General features: G+C 42.6%; 2 protein-coding genes across 4 annotated transcripts; one reads left to right on the top strand and one right to left on the bottom strand.

Annotated features, from left to right (window-relative positions):
- Nucleotides 1–3,619: 3,619 nt before the first annotated feature.
- LOC311026985 (uncharacterized protein) lies at nucleotides 3,620–6,248 on the bottom strand. Its single transcript, XM_084030716.1, has 3 exons — nucleotides 5,999–6,248; nucleotides 4,373–4,548; nucleotides 3,620–4,184 (listed from the first exon to the last, which is right to left on the bottom strand). Exons 1-3 carry the CDS (start codon nucleotides 6,138–6,140, stop codon nucleotides 3,735–3,737), a joined length of 768 nt encoding a protein of 255 aa, XP_083886842.1. The 5' UTR covers nucleotides 6,141–6,248; the 3' UTR covers nucleotides 3,620–3,734.
- Nucleotides 6,249–7,221: 973 nt separating this feature from the next.
- gpcpd1 (glycerophosphocholine phosphodiesterase 1) lies at nucleotides 7,222–20,144 on the top strand. 3 transcript variants are annotated; one of them, XM_084030728.1, is made up of 20 exons: nucleotides 7,222–7,236; nucleotides 8,340–8,413; nucleotides 8,897–8,987; nucleotides 9,128–9,206; nucleotides 10,246–10,321; nucleotides 10,925–10,966; nucleotides 11,303–11,426; nucleotides 12,139–12,382; nucleotides 12,464–12,626; nucleotides 12,706–12,835; nucleotides 13,596–13,650; nucleotides 13,739–13,831; nucleotides 13,926–14,003; nucleotides 14,288–14,327; nucleotides 14,427–14,485; nucleotides 14,568–14,633; nucleotides 14,713–14,849; nucleotides 15,068–15,203; nucleotides 15,832–15,992; nucleotides 18,752–20,144. In XM_084030728.1, exons 2-20 carry the CDS (start codon nucleotides 8,365–8,367, stop codon nucleotides 18,948–18,950), a joined length of 2,022 nt encoding a protein of 673 aa, XP_083886854.1. In that variant the 5' UTR covers nucleotides 7,222–7,236; nucleotides 8,340–8,364; the 3' UTR covers nucleotides 18,951–20,144. The 3 variants fall into 3 exon arrangements, with proteins under 3 accessions (XP_083886854.1, XP_083886855.1, XP_083886853.1); XM_084030729.1 differs by lacking the exons at nucleotides 7,222–7,236; nucleotides 18,752–20,144 and adding exons at nucleotides 7,924–8,200; nucleotides 17,764–17,803; XM_084030727.1 differs by lacking the exon at nucleotides 7,222–7,236 and adding an exon at nucleotides 7,927–8,200.

The following is a 20,144-nucleotide window of genomic DNA, read 5'->3' as shown; positions in this document are numbered from 1 at the left end:
CTGATCTCATTTAACGGTATCCACCGAGATTTCAACATTAGATGCTTTCTTTTCTTAGAAAATTGATAGCAAAGGCCTCAAAACAATGTAGTTAGTTGTTTAAGAAAATCACAATCCCGGCATATTGATGTGTTCATATTCAACCATGTTGTCGGAGCCTTGGTGGGAAACACTCATCCAGCTAAAGCGTGGCCATAACAGTTATTATATCATAAGTCTGGTGAAGCCTCAGGCTCTTTGTGAGAGGGATCAGGTCTCTTCATGAGAGGGATCAGGTCTCTTCATTTGCTGAGCTCCAGCTCGGAAGTATCTGCTGAATCAGCACAGCGAGGAGAAACTGGCTCTCCAGATAAACCTTCCATGCAAAAACTCTACTGTAACCTGGCTTTTATGACTCATAAACACCAACTGACAGGAAACTCATGCAGACTCTGATTTCACATCCAAACACTGGAACCAACCTCACAACCAGAAGTTCTGTCTCTATTGCTTTTATAGACATGATTTTATTATATAGACATTTGTGGACATAGTTATTATATATATATATATATATATATATATATATATATATATATATATATATATATATATATATATATTATCCTCAATTTGGTCTTTATATTTCATTATATACACTTTGTCATATAGATTTCTTTTAGTATTTAACATTATTTATGTCTGGGCTTTTAATGTACCATTTCATCGACTTGCTGTAACTATATGGATGTTACTAAAACATGATTAGATCATGTTTTAGTAACATCCCACATTGAGTGATGTGTCGTTACCACTGAATCCAGCTGCGTGATTGATAACATGGCTGTTTGCTGAACTTCTTCACAGAATTGCTATTAAAATCAAATGGATTATATTTTGTATCTGATCTGTGACTCCATATTGAACTCACAACAGTGACAGAAAAAAAACGTGTTTTAATGATGAATGAATGATGATGGGCGCTGAGAAATAGACTGAAATATTCACAATGCTGCAGTCTCTCTTCGTGATTGCTCTCTGGGCGGTTCACACCTACGGAATTACAGCCGACGCCATACGTTCCGCGCTTGCGCGAGATGTAATGTCTCCAGAACAACAGGCGGCGCTAATCTGTATTGTGGGCCACGAAAACCGGAAGTAGCCGGTCCTCTCTAGACCATAAACACAGAGCACGCTGTCCTCACCAGTCACTGTTGTCAGCAGAGTGAGGTTGTAGACTGTAGTTGTGATTACTCTCTGAACGGAAAAATCTAAAATGTTGGATGATGTCGATACGGAGACACTGGCCTTGTCAGCTCAAGCACTTATTCTGGAAAAAGACAGTCGTAAGCGAAAAAGAACGAACAGTTATTAGGCGCACTAAGTGGGTGAAGCCGTGGATACAACAGCGAGCAGCCCAAGGAGTTTATCCAAATTTGTGTCGGGAACTGGAGATGGACGAGCCAGGTGATTTCAGAAATTTCGCTCAGCTCTTTCCTGATAAGTTCCACATGCTGGAAGACTATGGGTGCAGTCGAATAGTCAAAAAATAAGGTCCTAACTCCTATTCCTTGACCTCTGGGGAAAAGGTCACGGGGTTAAGGAAAGGCGATAGGAGAACGCAAAAGGATTTAGGAAAAGACTATGGAGCTAGAACAGTCTCATAATTCATAAATGCACACAGAAATTCATAAATGCACAAAAAAGATTTACAAATGTATTTGGGGATTTGTATATACATGTGACTCAAAACACGTAAGTAGTAAAAAATATTCACATATAAAAAACAAGATTCATAAACATATTTCCAATGCACACACAAATCAAAAAAAAAATCACAAATACATGAATGTTAAAGTATTTGCAATCTTCATCAAATACGCATTTGGGGCTTGTTACATTCATATATGAACTGTTGGACCTGTATTTACAAAGTGCTTTTCATTTGTAAACCTCCCTGCATTTGTGTGTGAAACTTTTGAGACTCCCCTGACGTGACTCTGATCCACAAATGCGTTTTTTCTAAGAGGAGGTTGTCTGTAGCCAATCAGATGTCTCCCTCCTTTACAGCCAATCACGTGAGTGTCTCCCCCAAAAGTCTAAAACACAACTCCGCCCGCACCAGTTCATCTTCCCCAGAATGAGGGAATAAATTACTTCCATAAAATGCTTCTTTATAAAAGAAAAATAGATATTTATATAACTGTACACCTAATCTATACAGCATAAAGACAGGGAGCACAGGAAGAAGGGAAATTATCTCCAGAAATAAGGTCGATTCTGGCTCTAGCACCCATATCCCTCCAACGCAACGCACTCACGTGATTGGCTGTAAAGGAGGGAGACATCTGATTGGCTACAGACAACCTCCTCTTAGAAAAAACGCATTTGTGGATCAGAGTCACGTCAGGGGAGTCTCAAAAGTTTCACACACAAATGCAGGGAGGTTTACAAATGAAAAGCACTTTGTAAATACAGGTCCAACAGTTCATATATGAATGTAACAAGCCCCAAATGCGTATTTGATGAAGATTGCAAATACTTTAACATTCATGTATTTGTGATTTTTTTTTAGATTTGTGTGTGCATTGGAAATATGTTTATGAATCTTGTTTTTTATATGTGAATATTTTTTACTTACATATGAAATGAAACATATTTGTGTGTGCATTGAAAATGTATTTGTGTTTTGAGTCACATGTATATACAAATCCCCAAATACATTTGTAAATCTTTTTTGTGCATTTATGAATTATGAGACTGTTCTAGCTCCATATTCGACAGACTGGATCTTCATGGACACGCTGTGATTTTCTTTTCTCCACTGTCAGTGATTAAACCTCATTTGAACCAGCCACAGAATTGGACCTGAAGAGTTTTCTTCTACAAGTCCATTGTCCTGGCTTGTTGTGCTCTGCATAACTTCCTGCGGAGTGAGAGCAGAGCTGCATACATGGCAGACATTCTAGACCGGGAAGGACCAGATGGAGGCATTTTTCCAGGAAGATGGCGGCAAGACCCTGCCCTACAACAAGCGCACTTGCCACAGACCACGAATACAGCAGCAAGGGCCAAACAGATTAGGGATGGGTTATGTACACATTTTATGTCTGAACATGGTGCAGTGCCTTTTCAGTGGGACAAGATATAGGACAGATTGACTGTGTTGGGTTTCAACTGTGGTATATACTGTGGTTATTGTAAATATGTCAACTGTGGCCTTTTCAATGGGACATGATACAGGACAGATTGACTGTGTGCTGTGATTATTCAGAAAGATAAATAAAAATCATATCAATCATAATTGACTCATGTAGCATCATCAAATCAGCATTTGTGACTGGCTCACATGCAATAGGAGCAGTCCATGGTCTATTATATAAGACAATATTAGTGTGAAATACCTTGTCATACCTCTATTCACTTCTAGTCTATGTTGAAATAGGGTGAAGGTGATAAACATTGCAAATGAGAATAGCAAGGCATTATTGCTGAATAGTTGTTAATAGGGATGGAGATCATGGAATGAATGGAATGTGTAGACAATGTTGAAATGGGGTTGCAGTGGATATGAAAATGCAGGGAGATTTGCTTTTTCAAACATGTTTTATTGTAAGAAGTAGAAAGTATAAAATACAAAAGGAATGCAATATCAAAAGCTCAAAACATAATGTATAAAATATAAGTAAGTAAAGTAAAGTGGAAAATGCAAAAGGGTCAACTGTCAAGTCGTACAATATCAAATAAAAAAAGCCTCAAGGACCCAGTTCTCCCAAGTGAGTGCGTTCCTGGTTGTGCTTTGTGGTGATATTATAAATGACGTTGAGCATTTCATGTTCAAGGCTCGCCAAGAGTTCTGGTGGCGCCTGCCTTAGCTTAACCTCAAGGATTTTGAGGGTCGCTGTGACGGCATCGTCCGCCCTCCTCTCTGCTTTCCTCATGAGTGCATGAGTGCATGAGTCTATTATCCGCAGAAGGTCTGTGTTATCTGGGTACTGGGGAGAAGACCGTCTACGCTTAGAAGAAGGCCCTGCTCGGGACTGCGTCTCGTGATGGATGGTCTCTTCACACACACTCGATTCGGCCAATGGTGATTCGATTGATGAGGTCTGATCCTCCTCGCGTTCACTCTCTCCCTGGTCCTGGTCCTCGAACCTGGCGCCTGTAGGCCTACTGGTACTAGTGTTAGTGGGGGCTGTGGGTTCCTAAAAAATAATAATATATATAATATCATGGAATCAAAGCATTCATAAACAACACAGAAGCACATTTTTTTGTCAGTGGCAAAGCTTCTAAATTCTTAAGAATACATGATAAGTCGGCAGTGAACACTAATCGAGCTTCATTCAGACGACAAATGAGTACTATTCAACAACGGGAGAGCCAAAGTTACCTGAGTGAGGTTTGATCTGCTTTCTCTCTTCTGCATGTGTGGCTCGAGGAACTGCATCCTTCGTAAAACCCATATCTGTCTGGGCGTCTTCTCTGCTCCACTTCCTGATGGAGGGAGCTTCTTGTAGCGGGTGAACTGGGTTCGGAGGGAGTCCCATTTCTTCCTCAGCTCTTTCACTGAAAAGTTCATACAGTTTAGAGTTGAATTAAATTCTGGTCAACCTACACAATAACACTTACAAAAGCCTGCAAATACACAAGACATTTTTAAGGGTCCCTGCAACAAGTGTACCCTGTGAAAGGATTTTTTCAAAAGCAGGGGAAGTGTTATCCAAAAAAAGAAACAGACTCAGCCCAAAAAGAGCTGAACAAATATTATTTCTGAATAAAAATCGATTATTGTATTGCATATAACAATGTGTCATTTATTTATTTTTAATAATGTTTCTTTAATTCAACCTGTATTCTACTTAAATTAAGGAAACCTAAGACCGGCTCATTTCATAGTGGCACATAATTAGGAGTTTTCTTTGGCCAGAGCATGTAGTTCACAGAAGTGGCCACTAGATGCCACTGTAGAGTAGGGCTGCACGATTCTGGAAAAAATGTGAATCATGATTTTTTTTTGCTTAGAATTGAGATCACGATTCTCTCATTTTTTTTCCCACAAAATGTTTATTGCACTGATGAACTTTAACAAAACAAAAAAACGTGTGTTGCTTTGGCAGAGGCATAGTAGTAGTTCTATCATTGGAAGATAAGTCGTTTTTAAACGGGAGTGGACGCTTCCCAGTATTGCACGCTTGGTGGTCTGCCACTGAGGATGATTGACAGGCGCTCTCCTTCATAGAATCACGCGCACACTTCATGGCTGCACCTGATTGGACGATCGCTTTCACATCTGTCTGCGCCGGAGTTCACGCAGACCAACATGGCGGCTCGTTTGGAAACTCTCTTATTTTTACGAAAATAGTTCACCGAAAGGTGTTTCTGAAAACATTTTAAGCGAGAAATAAGCTATGCAGTTGCTGAATCTGTCTTTATTTTAGATCGACAACATTCCGTTTAGAAGATTTTCGCGAGCGTTCGCGAGGCGGCGAGTCGAGCCCGGCGCAATGAATGGGACGCGGGGAAACACCGCTGCCTGTGGACACGCACCATCTTTCCAAACACTCAACTGCAGGCGGCTTCCTCCACTGAATCACGTGTTGTAAAGACGCTTTACCATAGGTTGAGGGGGGGGGGGGGCAGCGGCAGTGCTGCGTTTGGGGGCGCTTCAAAAATGTGGCGCTTTGTGATGCAGCTCGAGATATAAAATGCTTCAGAATCGCTGTGTGTAGAAATGAGATCACGTGTATGTGTGAATCGAGATCGCGATTTTTTTGTGCAGCCCTACTGTAGAGTCAGGTTTCATATTCGTTTCAAGGCTTCAACACGTACTGAAACATCGCTATCCGATGGTCAAACGCGAGAGAGTGGGCTACACATTGGTTAGCAGCTAGCTCACGGGCAATTTCGATCAAAAGTTTCGACGCTGCAAACGTTGCCCTTTGCCCCTACACATCGTACTACGGTGGGGTGTAGGCTACACACAAACGCGATATTTGTATACAAATAGAAATCTTACCTGGTAGATTCAACGCCTCTGAGATCTGGCGCCAACTTTCCGTTTTGACCTGCTTGTTTGAATAGGACTTGCCGACCAGAAACAGCGACGGTCTATCCTCCACCATGGTGATGAACTGTTTCTCAAGCTTTTCAGTCCACATTATTCAGACGAAGATCAACAATCAAGCGACTCCAAAACAATGCGGTGAGAGAGTGTGTCGACAGTGGGAAGAACTGCCCGACTCGCGTCGGTAAATGGGGTCGGGCTACTTAAAATGGCCGACTCGAACAACGACATGGGCGGTTCACAGCTACGGAATTACAGCCGACGCCATACGTTCCGCGCATGCGCGAGATGTAATGTCTCCAAAACAGGCGGCGCTAATCTGTATTGTGGGCCAAAAAAAACCCCGGAAGTAGCCGGTCCTCTCTAGACCATAAACACAGAGCACGCTGTCCTCACCAGTCTGGTTGTAGACTGTAGTTGTGATTACTCCCTGAACGGAAAAATCTAATGTTAAAATAAAATGTTGGATGATGTCGATACGGAGACACTGGCCTTGTCAGCTCAAGCACTTATTCTTATGGAAGTGGAATTCTTCTTCGATTCCACTGTTTATCTGGTATGTTTACCATAGTCACTTCCGGGCTTCACTGATTCGCTAGTCAAGCTGCCAAGCCTCCACCAATCAGAATGGCGAAAGAGTGACCGACTCGAATGGATGATTATACATTTGAATCGGCTGAAATGAACGCCGACGTGGGCCGAGCGAGTAGTCCTCAAGTCAAGGAGTCCTCAAATGCAAAAGTGGGGGTTACTGTCGTTTATGCTGCAATGTTGCATGGTGTATTGTGTTTATTTCAACACCAGGGGGAGCTAGAGGCTCATTCAACTTGTGCACAGGATCTCTTTCTTTTACAGCTTTTTTTTTTTTTTTAATTGTTGGAGGTTTGTTTTGCACAAGAGAGAGAAACTCTAGGAACAAGTCTGGTGAGGTTTAAAGACTACCTCACCTTGTATGTCCCAGCCAAAAAAAAAGTGTTTTGACAGCTGCACATTCTTGTTGTGACTTTCGGGGAATCCGTCAGACTGAGATCAACAGTTCTTTGCGCAGCTTTCAAAACATCCCATCCCTGCTGCTCAAAGCACCACCCCCTGCCTGCTCCCCCTCTTCCTCCTCCTCATTCTCCTCTTCAAAACAAGTCACAGTTAGTTAGTTTCAACAGAATGCGCCGGCGTATCGATTCCCGCTAAAGGTATGTGTGCACGAGCCATTAAAAAAAAAGTACATTTCTTTGATGGACTTTCACCTCACGTGTGGGTTAAACAGTTCAACATAGTGAGGTGATAACAGCTGATTCACGAAACCTCGTAAAACTCGTTATCTCGTTACTTTCGACTCGTGTGGTCGCAAATGTTTTATGGCGATGCGTCGCTTCTACCGTCATTGTTCCACTGTAATATTGGCAGCACAATATTTATTGTATTTTTTTAAATGGCACGACTTTACGGTTTGTTTACCACTTTTTTAGGTAATCGCGTAAATTCCGAGGGTACGTAAATGCAACTAATTGACACGCCAAGGATCCAGAACAGGGCGGTATGAGCCAGCTTCGCCGCGTAAGCAAGCGGAAGTTAGAAAGCAACGCGGAACGTCAGTGATACATTCAAAATAAAAGTGTTAGCAAAAATAGACGGAAACAAATACAGAGGCTATTCCCTCATCAAAATCAAAGCCAGTCCATTTTATGCCATTCATTAGTAGTTTATGGTGATTAAACATGAATTATATGCCCGATTTATTTATTTTTGCGTCATTGTTTACGATACTTACTATTTGACGCATTGTGCATTACATTTACTTTGAAAATGTACACCCGGAAGTCGTGTTTTTTCTCCATTTTGTTTCTAACTTGATATGTTATTTACTCGACACAAATGAGCCGAATGTCAGCTATTGTTGAGCCTCGTCTCTCGGCAGCGGGTTATTCAACGTTAAATACTCTCGATAGTATCGTATTTTGTTCGGGAGTTTTTATTTTGTTTTTTAAATATCGTTAGCGGTGTAGCAGCCTGGCCGGATTGCCGTTATGCTTTCGCTTAACGTTGACGTCAACAGACCGATAGCTTTCAGCGGGACCGTCGACCCCTGCTCACTGTGACCCCCCCTCCGGACTGCCAAAGGGGGGCTACATCCCGTTAGCTGCCAAAAACAAGAAGGTAGCTTTCGTGACTGTTAGCAGTTCTAGCTAGCTAGCTAGCAGCCTCGAGACAGACGCAGCTCAAAGCTATTCTGAGCCTCCGTGCAGCTTCTTTAAACGTTATTATTGTTAATTACAACACTTTTTTTGTCTTCCAGCTGTTTTTTTAGCCGCCAGTCAACCATGGAGACCGCTCAGGTGACGCTGGCTGTCAGAGGAGAAACATCCCCAGGTATGATGCTAAACACATTATAGTCAACCTACATATAGAAACATCAATTTATCAACACGATGATTATTTACCCCCCCCCCCCCCCCCCCCCCCCATGGATGATGACATAATCTATTTGTGTCGTTTCATTTTGTGTCATATTGCCAAAATATTATACTATCCTTCCACAAATAATAATAATACTAATGCATTTTATTTAAATCTGCTTTTCAAAGCACTCAAGGAAACCTTTACAAGACATTCACAAACAACAGTACATCAAACAGTGATAAATAAAGAAATTAGTCTACTTAGTGCAATTGTCATTATGCATTTAAAGTGTGTGACAGAGTATACCGCTCGGTGGGATTTGTGTTATAAATAAATATATAGAAAATCAGTGTTTGAGCAGTTGTTTAGAAACAACAAACTGAAGGTTAGGAAGTTTGCACGTTTTATATATTTTATTCGACACAGAATGTAAAGTGAATTAAACGTTTCTAGGGGAGGTGATTGCTGTTGTTGGCAGCTGTGAAGCCCTGGGAAGCTGGAGCCTCCAACAAGCTGTGATCCTCCATCCTGACGGGAATGATGGGTAAGTTTATATTAATTAAAAAAACACACACTTTTAAATGTCTCTCTGACTATGTTGCATGCAAAAGTCAGGCGGCCTGCTCTTCCTTGCTGGTTTGTCCCTCTAAATCCTGAATGTATGTGTTGACTCCCTGACTTTAGGTGGACTACAACCGTCACTGTGCCTAAAGGAGCCGTGTCCAAGTATCGCTATCTCAAAGGCTTCTTTCTGGAGTCTAAGGTGAGCACAGTCTCATTTTTTCGTTGCTCATTGTTGTCAAAGGTGATCGTTTGAAAGACACATACTGTAGATTCATACCTTTCCCCATCAACAGGGACGGCGAAGACAAGTTAGTTAGTTTGTTTGTTCTGCTAACGTTGAAACAGTTTGTCGTGAAGCGCCACATTTGATTCCACATACAAGATTGTTGTCGCCTCTGCCCATACCTCCATGTCATTAGGGTGCGGTGTTGTAGGACAGCCAAGCCCGGGCAAACTTCCAGCCCGGCTTACTCCTATAAAACACACAAGCCAAACTTCCCTGGCAATAAAGAGCCAGAACATTTGTCGTGAAATACACACAGTCGCTGACTTCCCCTCTTCATATTGCCCTCCTCGTGTCGGTATGTTATCGTTGTTCTCCGTCGCGTGAGACATAAAGCACACTCTGACTTGTCTTCCTCGTGTTTTTGTGCCCTGCTGTTTGTGAGACGCCTCGCTTTGCAGGCTCAAAGTTCCCGTGAGGTCTATCTTGCCGTTGGCTTTCAACAGCCGACGCAAGGTTCGAGACGTGGTGATTTATTCATGCTTGATATTTAATCAGAATACAAAACTGAAGTGACTCTCGCCTGAGGGGGAAAAATGTAATTTAAAAAAAAAAAAACAGATTTTAAAGTTAAGGATTATGTGTTTTTCACAATTAAAAAAAGTCTTTCTTTGTCTTTAACTCCTATAGGGATACAATGAAAAACCAACAATGTGATGCTACTTCCATATTGCTCCTAAAGTTGATGACAGCTCTGTTACAGATGAAGAGGCCGCCTTGATCTGTATCTGATGACGCTTTTCTTTTTCTTCACTCATAAAAAAAAAAAAAAAAAAAAAATCTGATTTTCAGATTTTCAACCCATGGTGGCTGACTGCCCCAGATGGGGACCGGTGACTATCCCAGCTCTAAATCCTTTCTGACACTCCAACAGCACCTTTTGAGAAGAGACTGCGATGTAGTTCGATGTGTCTGATTTGAAACCATAACACTGTAACAAACATTGGAATTGCAGAGTGCGGGTGGTCCCCTTCAAGTGATAGTCAATACGTGGGAGACCCATCAACAACCCCGCACGATGAGCCCCACAGGTATAGAACAACAACAACAAAAAGGTGCATGGTGTGGTTTGATATGGTCAAATGTGTCAGGATCAAACCCCCTTCAGACTAATTCCCTGCCAACACTTACATAGGGGCAGTTCTTTCTTATCCGTCCCTCTTACCACTGAGTTCATATTTCAAATCTCCTCACTGTATTTTACTCTGGATATTGTTGCTTGTTTGGCAAAGAGCATGGAAAAGCACTTTCTGGAATAATCCATAGTCATAAAGGAAACCCTGCAATGCAGCAGCTGTCACAACCTGCTACCGTAGGCCTTTTCTAGTTACATCACCATTGTGTCGGCCGAAACAGACAGAGTTCATTCAAAATGAGTTTCATGGGTACAATGCACCCTGATGTCCCGGCACTCCCCCCCTCCTCCTTTCCTCTGGTAAATCCCACTAAAACACTAAGTCGACATATTTCCCCCGATAAGTCCACTCGAGAAGTTTAGGCAGATCAAGTTCAGAACAAAGAAAGGCATCAAAATGAGATTTTTCCTCTGTGAACACAGAACACCTGACCTTAAACTCTGTACTGTTGAGGTTTTTTTTCTATTCTGTATCTAATGCACTTTTCATTTATTGCAGCATTACAACACATTATTGATGATGGACAATTTGGAACTCACAGTAAGTTGGATTTTAAAAAAAATAAAGAAATATATATATATATAAAGCCACCACTCATGACAAAAACTACATTGTGCACGTTTACAGTATGTAAAACCTCTGTAACCCCTCCCCCTCCCTCTGGGAAACTGAAATCCCTAAACACCACATTGTAGTCACTTCCTCTGTTTTGTACTGAAGAGCGTTTGAGGTCATTCTTCATAACAGAACAAACGGGTTCTCTCCTCCCTGTTGTTGTTGTCGTTGCCAACCGGTTCTCAGGCCACCGGTTCTCAGGACGACAGGAAGTGGATAACACGTTTTAAACGCCTGTGTCCTCCCTTTTTTTTCTCGTAGATGGGGTGAGAAGCGTCGACTCTGGGTGGCTCACGTGCCAAACCGAGATTCGCCTGCGTCTGCACTATTCAAAGACAGCTCCGGTGTCGATCACCAAGAAGAAATTCAAGAAGTCTCGCTTCAGGTGGGGATGACGCCGAGGTCGAATTTAACACCGCCAGGAGAAAGTTCCACTTGAAAGTGACATGAGGCGGATCAGTGGATCATTACAGTGCAGCCGTTACCCAGCCTGTCACCGAACACCGGGGCCACCGCGGGGCCACCGCGGGTCCCACGCCGACAGTTTGGCTTTCAGAGGGTTTCATTTAATTAAAAGTGTCCTCTCTATTCATTTTAAACAGGAAACAAATCAAGAATAACAATCCACAATTAAAAGCCACCACTCAGCCGGCATTCATTTATGGAGCCGTGCATATTCCACATTATTATTACACAAATATTTCACAATAAAAGCCTTGGGATTCTGTTCACAGAAAGATGCCACAGGGCTTTTATTTTGAAACCGAAGAATGGGAAGAATGGAGATAGGATAAATATCTTTTCGTATCTGTGACATCGACAGACATCCAAACTGAAGTAGTGTTGCTGGTACGATGCCATTAGACCGTCATAAGGTCACTTAAGAAATGCCAGTCGAGCCGCACCTGAGCTGCTGTAACCCGGCAACATGTGCATTCGCTTCTCACGCTGGCCGTGTCTTGGTGTAATAAAATCATAATTAGAGAAGTAAAAAAACATAATTGAACCTTTTCATTTCTAATTCTTTTAGAACCGTGGTTTTCACATTCACCATATCTGTGTAGTTGCTGAATTGATTCTCCTACTCGTCTATACAGAATCAAGCTGACGTTAGAGGGCTTTGAGGAGGACGGTGAAGATGAGGAGGAGAACGAGCTCAGTCCTTCATCCTTGCACAAGGAGACCACCACTCTGGAGACCAGTGTGATCAGTGCCAACGACTACAAGTCGCGCCACTCGCAGCCTGAATGCGGGTACGCGCTGGAGCCCTCCCAGTGGACCGAGTACAGCATCCACAGCATGGACCCCTACAACCTGGAGCTCACCTTTGAGTTCTTCGAGGTAAAACTCTGCCTCTCTGACGAACCAGCAAACCCATTTCTTACTGAAGAAAAGGAATAAGTGTATTCATGTGTTTAACAGGAGGACATGGGTGAGCACGTAGTCCAGGGCGACGCTCATCCAGGACAGGTGGGCACAGCTTGCCTCCTCTCCTCCACTTTCGCAGAGAGCGGGAAGGACCATGGAGTAGCAACGCTTCCCATAATGGGCCGCAATTCCAGACAGACCATCGGGAAAGTCAGAGGTAAGCTGCTTTTCTGTCTCGACATTTATCTTTTCACACACTAAACGGCAATAATAAACCACTTTGTGTTCTGTTCTAGTGGATTATCTGGTTATCCGGCCCATCCAGGGCTTACAGTGCGACATGAGCAGCTCCTTCACCAAGTACTGGAAGAAGAGGAGTACTCTGGACGTGGGCCACAGAGGAGCTGGCAGCACACACGCAGCCAAGTGAGTCATCGCGGCGGAGTTTGACTTGGGGCTCACATATAAAAAACAAAATAATTAGTTAATTGCATAGCAGGGTGTGTCAATCCGGATTAAAGTCCCAGTCGGCAACATTTGTTTGATCATATTCACTGAAGCCGACACTGCGCTCCAATAGAACAACATAAATATCCAGTTTTAGAAAAAAAAGCGTGCCTCTACGTGCACGTAGAGCCTGAGGGAGGCGGAGGGAAGTAGCAACCAGCTTCCAATTCCTCGGTTAAAAACCGAAACGAGGAGGTCCAAAAACAACCGGGAAAAGAGTGTCCGTGATAAAACCAGAGTCAACATCGGACCCGCGTTTCAAAGGTGGGGTGATCTAAGGGAGTTCAAAGGGCACGGAGTCGAGGGGAAGGAGCTCGGTGGTCGAGGGGGAGGAGCTTGGTGGTCGCGGGGGAGGAGCTCAGTGGTAGAGGGGGAGGAGCTTGGTGGTCGCGGGGGAGGAGCTCAGTGGTAGAGGGGGAGGAGCTTGGTTGTCGCGGGGGAGGAGCTCGGTGGTAGAGGGGGAGGAGCTCAGTGGTCGTGGGGGAGGAGCTCAGTGGTCGTGGGGGAGGAGCTCGGTGGTCGTGGGGGAGGAGCTCGGTGGTCGTGGGGGAGGAGCGTGAGAGTTGGAAACATTCAGAATCTGACAGAGTGACCTCCATCCGCCGGACTTGCCGACTGGGACTTTAAGAAGCCTGCATCTGTTCCCTGACAACCAATTCTTTGGATTTGGGTTTCACAGGCATCACAGAGTCCGGGAGAACACCATCGCTTCGTTCAAAAGCGCTGCCAAGCATGTGAGTTACGCTGATGATTAAAGCTGAGGAGCATTTACTGTATTAACAAGAATTCTGCCTTAATTATGCGTCAATTGTGTGCTCGAAGGGTGCGGCCTATGTAGAGTTTGATGTCCACCTCTCCAAGGATGCTGTTCCCATTGTATACCACGATCTGACGTGCTGCATATCCACCAGGAAGGTAAAACTATGATGACATGTCATGTTTCATGATGTTTCATGAAGTGGCAGCCAAACACACGATTGTATTTTTTTTTTTTCTATCACCTTGACAGAAAAATGACAAGACCTCTCTGGAGCTTATTGAGGTGCCGGTCAAAGACTTGACATTTGATCAGCTGCAGCTTCTGAAGGTAAAAACCTGGATTGAAATCAATAAAAAGTTGAAGCCATTCTTTATTATCCATGAGGTGAAAGTGGACAGAGAGTTACAGCATAAATGTCGTAATAAAATGGACGTTAAGCAAAGCAATGAAGCATTTTCTGGGATTTGTGCCAAAGCATTAGCATTAGAATGCTAATTTATCATCATAATATACCTTAAAACACTGCAACAGTTTCAGGCACAGGATGCAATAACGAATCAGCTGAAGTGTGATGATGTACTGATGGAGATAATGTTTGTGTTGCTGCACAGCTGGTTCACGCCACCGCCATGAAAGAAAGCGACGACAAAGGTACGCCACCTACCGTTTGTGTTTGTTCATCGTCACCGGCTTTGAAAGCTGAGTCAGCAGCTCATTTGTGTGTTTGACAGTCGTGTGTTTGTCGTTCAGATCTGCTGGACGATGAAGATGAAGTGGATGAGCATCAGCCGTTCCCTTCACTCTCACAGGTAAATCGTGATTATTAAATGGTTTATCGAGTCTTAACCTTGACTTGGCGGTAGATATGAAGTTTGATTTACCTTTTTATAGATCTTCCAAGCGATTCCGGAGCACGTGGGCTTCAACATTGAGCTCAAGTGGATCTGCCAGATGAAGGTGGGCACACTCAGGTCGAGTTCACGCTACATGGCTTACTTACCGTCTAAGTCTCACCATTAATGTTGGTTATCGACAGGACGGCTCCTGGGACGGAAACCTCTCCTCCTACTTCAGCATGAACACCTACCTCGACATCATCCTGTCCTGCGTTCTGCAGAAAGGCGGGAAAAGACGGATCGTCTTCTCCTGCTTCGACCCGGACATCTGCACAATGTGAGCTCACTTATCGATTATGATGTATGAGCTGATTTGATCAGGCTGTTGAGAAACGCCTTCGATTCAGAGATGCAATCACTTTGAACAGCAGTGCTGTTTTTTTTTGCATTCATAAGGTTACAGTAGATTTCAAGATTTTTATTGTCACAGTAATGACCTCAAATAGAAAATATCATATAAAAGATTATGTTATGTCTTCATGTGTATCCCCTCAGGGTGCGTCGAAAGCAGAACAAGTACCCCATCCTCTTCCTGACTCAGGGAATCTCCGTGAAATACCCTGAACTGATGGACATCCGCTGCCAGACCACTCAGATCGCCATCAGTTACGCCCAGAGTGAGAACATTCTGGTGAGTTCTTTGGAAATAAGTCAATTATTTATGATGTTACCTAACCCTGAAACATGTCATGAAAAGGTCATTCCACACTTGGAGGTTTTTAAAATGCGACATACAGCTTGATTCATAGTGTTATTAACATGTTGTAAGCACTACTCTATCACTAATCGACGACCTGCAATGCTTCAGTGACCGACCAATGGGAAGACAGGATTTAAGGTGTGAAAAATAACATACGTTAATTCGTTAGTTGTGCTCAAATCTGGACTCTGATCCTAAATTCTAAAAGGAGCAAGAATTTGCCCTTTTGAGCAGATATCCGGCTTGCTGCAGTGCCCTTGAGCAAAGGACTTCCAAAAATAGAGACTCTCACGTCAGTCGCAACAGTTCAGATAAAAAAAACAGGTTCGCTGGTGCTTTTAGCAGCGGCTGAACTTCACACAGCTTATGCAGCACAATCTGACTCAGTTGCATCTTTTATTTATATTGAATACACAAGCTGAGTTCTCTCTTCTATCTCTCTGCTCCGTTTTTATTTATTTTTCTTCCTACAGTGGCTCTAATACACCGTAAGAGTGAGTCGGTAAGAAGTCACTTTAATGTGGAGATGAACTCACCGTCGTCTGCTCCTTTTGTTTAGGGGATCAGCGGACACACCGAGGAGCTGCTAAAGAGCCTCTCCTTCATCGGGGATGCCCAGTCTAAAGGCCTGGTGGTGTTCAGCTGGGGAGACGACAACAACGACCACGAGACCAGGAGGAAGCTGAGGGAGCAGGGGATCGACGGGCTCATCTACGACAGGTTGGTTCACATCAAACCTTTCTTATCTGTTTTACCTGAAGACCTGTTGACGTGTAGAAACACGTACGGGGAGAATAAGGGTGTGGAAACTACACCATGTTAAAAACGAGATCCTTTTAAACAGGCTTTGTTTGAAAGGAAATTGGATGTTCAGGATTTCCAGCTGTCAAATATTGTTTTTAGGGAGAAGCTTGTTCAAACAACATAGTTTGGAGATGTTTTCACAGCAATATAAACTAGATCTTAGAGGGCCTCTTTAACGTCTAACCATTGCTCTACGCAGCTTATAATACGTAATTAAAGCCACTCCTGCCAAGATTTATTTATTTTTTTAATAATTTAAATAAAAATACAATAACTGATTAACTAATCATTTGAATTGTGTGTTTTTATGCAAACGACCACAATGACAAAAACAATATAAAAGGATAGGATTTCTAATTTTTTGGGGGGTTTACAGCGACTTTGAGAATGTGGGAATTATTTTTCGGGACATTGGTAAAGAAAGATCTGGAGCATCGCTGTCAATTAAAAAAAATTGCAATCCGCAAAAATGTGAATCAGCAGGTCGGACTATTTAAACAATGTGAAATTGGGTTTTTGGCTAATAAACAGGTTCATTTCACCTACATGCCATTTCTGCTTGTTTTCCAACAGCCTTATTAATCCGGGCTTTCAGTGTTCATAGATGTGATTACTGCACCGTGTTATGTTTAAAGGGCCTTCCTCTTATCAGCAAAGTTCTCCGGGTTCGAGGTCATGTGACCGTGAAACTTGTCGATGCGTCGTTACGCAACGTTTCGTCCAACAAACACGTTGCCATGCGGTTTCCTCTTCTCCCTGAAGGCCTGCACAGTCAGCTGGTCGTTTGTTCGGCCTTTGGCCCAGACTTCCAAACCCGTCATGTGACTTCCTGTAACATCTCATCGTTGTTGATATGTCCAGGTTGCTGTCGTCATAACTGTGCCTCTTTCTTACAGAATTTGTGAATGCCATATGCCACGTGCCATAATTTGACTCGAGTTCTCCAGATTCCCGTAATGTCTCTCTGGTTCATGGCTGTGTTTTGTTTAATTTACTCACTCACCCCTCCACGTATTCATATGCAGCAGCACTACTCATACGTCCATAATACTTAGGGCTCCATGAAACAAACCGGAAAATGCAGATGGACATTTCATAGACTTTGTCAAAATCCAAAGTGATGATTTTAAAAAGTGGGTGTTATATTAGGGTTATGACCATTTAGAATTAGAACTACTAGATATGTTTCTTTCATTAATTTTTCATATGTTCTTATTGATTTATTGAATTTTTAGCCATCTACCACATGATTAAACACCATCTGATGGGGAAAAAAATGCTCTTAAATTGTAAAACACAGAATTTAGAAAAAGGAAAAAGGAAAACACAGAATTTGGGGAAAAAATCAAACAGAATCTGGAAATAATGGGATTTCATCGGGCCCTATATACTTTATAGTACTTGACCTTTCAGTGGCAATGCTTGTGTTAATCATTTGCCAGGTAACTCCCTCATATTTAATGCCTGTTTATGGTTTTTGATATGAAAGGTCTTATCTTATGCTTGGCATGATATCAGTGATATTAATTTTTGAAGCAAGAGAGGCACCCAGGGAGAATGGCTTGTTTTAATGCATGACTTTTACTTCTGTATGAACCCCAAAAAATATGTGTAGGCCTCTGCATTTTGAATCTAATTGGACTTTGGCAGCGAACCCTCCACATTAATGTGAACTCACTGTGTGCAGCTCGGTAACGGTCGTGGAAAAGTGAGCGTTCGAACCTCCCGGTAACTTTGGCAGATGTCACCATATTTTTACAAGTACGGTTTCTAATTTTTGCACCACATTTTTCAGATTTGTGGACGATCTGCTTGGACTGCACTTTGGTTTCTCTACAAAGGGGGGGGGGGGTGATTGCACTGGACTTTGTCGGGTTGTTGATCGGTTGCACTGCTGTGCCTTCGGCGGCACGTCTCATGACGTCGGTGGAACGTTCTCAGAATGTCACGCATTTGCTATCTTGGATTACCACGCTGGGATTATGTGGCTTCTTCTGCCGACCTCCTTCCTGTTTCACTTTAACCCTCACTTTTATCTCACTGGGACAATGTGGCGCTTTAGTTTTTCCATACGTGACTGGTGAGGATGTGAACATGTGATTTAACCCCGGGTGCATGAACTTGCTGGTTACCAGTGCAATCATCCCCAAAATGCAAAATGAATGGAGCAGATAGTTTCCATTAACACGGGTGCATGAAATAATGGGTGTTTGAGCTGTGTGGAAACCTTGCTATTACGTTTAGAGCAGAACTCTTTATATATTCTTGCATCTTGTCCAATGGATATTCTACCATTTTTCTTCCCTTTTAATCCGATCCATAAATTGGAATTATATATTTTTTATAGTACATTTAGTTCAAGTAGACTAATCAGTAGGGCTGGATGATAAAATCCAATTAATTTATAGACTTTCAGTGGTTTTTGGTTTCTGATGTGATGCATAAAGATACATTTAATTATACTGCAATCTATATAAATATTGTTAGTTATTTTGTATGTATATATTTGATTTATTCCAACCTTATCGCCAAGCCCTGCTACTCGTCAGTGTGAATTAATAGTTATTTTGTAATTTTTTAAAAGCTAAGTTATTGGATCATCTCTGCTATGACTTTGGTTTTTTTTAATCTGCATACTAACTGCTTTCACTGATCTCCTCTTTTCTTCCTCTAAGTATCTGCGAGGAACAAGGAGAGCAGCCGAACCTCTTCCAAGTAGAGGAGCAACACTCGCTGCAGGAGGTCATCACAGAGGAGACCCGAAATAGCTCCTCCTGCTCCTGCTACTCCATCCGCTGCGCCGCGCCTCCCTGCGTCGCCTCCAAGGCCCGCTCATGCAGCGGCGAGTCCGATTCTGGCCTCAGCTCCTCATAAATCTCCCCGAGCTCCTTGGGATGGACGAGCAAACAGAAACATTTATGAGGTTTTACAAGATCTGTAATCTCTAACACGATCACAAACCAGTTACACGCTCGATTTACAGCTTTTTATTCTATCGGCTTGCATCCTCACACAAGTTTTTATCCATGCTTTCTATAGAAATAGGTGAATGTTTTTGCCAAATTATTTAGGCAGCCATGTTTTATAGCTGAACACAGTCAACTTGTGGAAAAACTCCAATCACAGTGGATATTTATTTAGCTAAAACGCTGCATCCTTTCATAGTCTAAGTGCTCAAATTGAATGTATATGATATTGTACAGGTGTAAAAAAAAAAAAAAAAAAAAAAATGTATCTGCAAATTGTACGTCAATGTTTATGATGAAGTAGCATTATGATTTTCTTTTTCTGTGCATGTAGCCATTTAGCTGACGTGTTATTTTCATTGTCTCAAATAGCAGCGACGGATGATTTACCCGTCGCTATTTCAGGTTCCAGGCACAGACATACTTTGGGAGGTGCGGCTTTGCCATTTAATCAATGCTCCACTCCGCCTCCATGATTTATTTCCTCACAAGTGGGTGTTGAACGGACCGCTCCTACTTATTGACTCTGGATAGCTTTGTATTACTGCAAAGTCAAAGTGCTGTGTTGATTCTCTTTACTTGATTTGAGGGGAAAGCAGGCGAATGTTTTATTTGTGACTGTGTGCATACTGTACATATCACAGCCTTAAAGGGGAGGGGAGGGGAGGGGAGGGGGGGGATCTAAAACCGCCAATACCTCACTCATCATCTATTAGAATAGACTTGAGTTGAGATATGTGTACAGAATGAACACACACTTCCTATTTAACTTGACAACACAGCATACTTTTTTATTGCATGAAGATATTGTGTGGGTCACAAATGCTTGGAATGTGCGTACTGCTCGTGTGTGCATGCGTGTGCATGCGTGTGTGCATGCGTGTGTGCATGCGTGTGTGTGTGTGTGTGTGTGTACAATGCAATTGTAACGCAGCGTTTTGAACGCAAAAACAAATCCATCCGTCTGTGTGTATCAGTCTCATCATGCCATCTCTTCAATGCAATCTGTAACGATGGTCTCCATATCTGTATAATATGAACTGCCAATTTATGACACAAAGGGTGTAAAAGGTAATGTAAATAAAATCCAAACCTATTTGTA

The sequence above is a fragment of the Eutrigla gurnardus genome (genome assembly GCF_963514095.1).
Source record: "Eutrigla gurnardus genome assembly, chromosome: 16".
NCBI classification, from domain to species: domain Eukaryota; kingdom Metazoa; phylum Chordata; class Actinopteri; order Perciformes; family Triglidae; genus Eutrigla; species Eutrigla gurnardus.
The sequence above is the reverse complement of the archived record's forward strand: the minus strand, read 5'-3'. Positions and strand labels throughout refer to the sequence as shown.

Bases quoted from the DNA above. Each gene is read 5' to 3' on its own strand.
- gpcpd1 (XM_084030728.1), top strand. From the start codon at position 8,365: ATGGAGACCGCTCAGGTGACGCTGGCTGTCAGAGGAGAAACATCCCCA. The intron at 8,988-9,127 runs GTAAGTTTATAT...CCCTGACTTTAG, and splicing joins CATCCTGACGGGAATGATGG to GTGGACTACAACCGTCACTG. The intron at 14,850-15,067 runs GTGAGCTCACTT...GTATCCCCTCAG, and splicing joins GACCCGGACATCTGCACAAT to GGTGCGTCGAAAGCAGAACA.
- LOC311026985 (XM_084030716.1), bottom strand. From the start codon at position 6,140: ATGTGGACTGAAAAGCTTGAGAAACAGTTCATCACCATGGTGGAGGAT. The intron at 4,549-5,998 runs GTAAGATTTCTA...TGAACTTTTCAG, and splicing joins AGAGGCGTTGAATCTACCAG to TGAAAGAGCTGAGGAAGAAA. The intron at 4,185-4,372 runs GTAACTTTGGCT...ATTATTTTTTAG, and splicing joins GCAGATCAAACCTCACTCAG to GAACCCACAGCCCCCACTAA.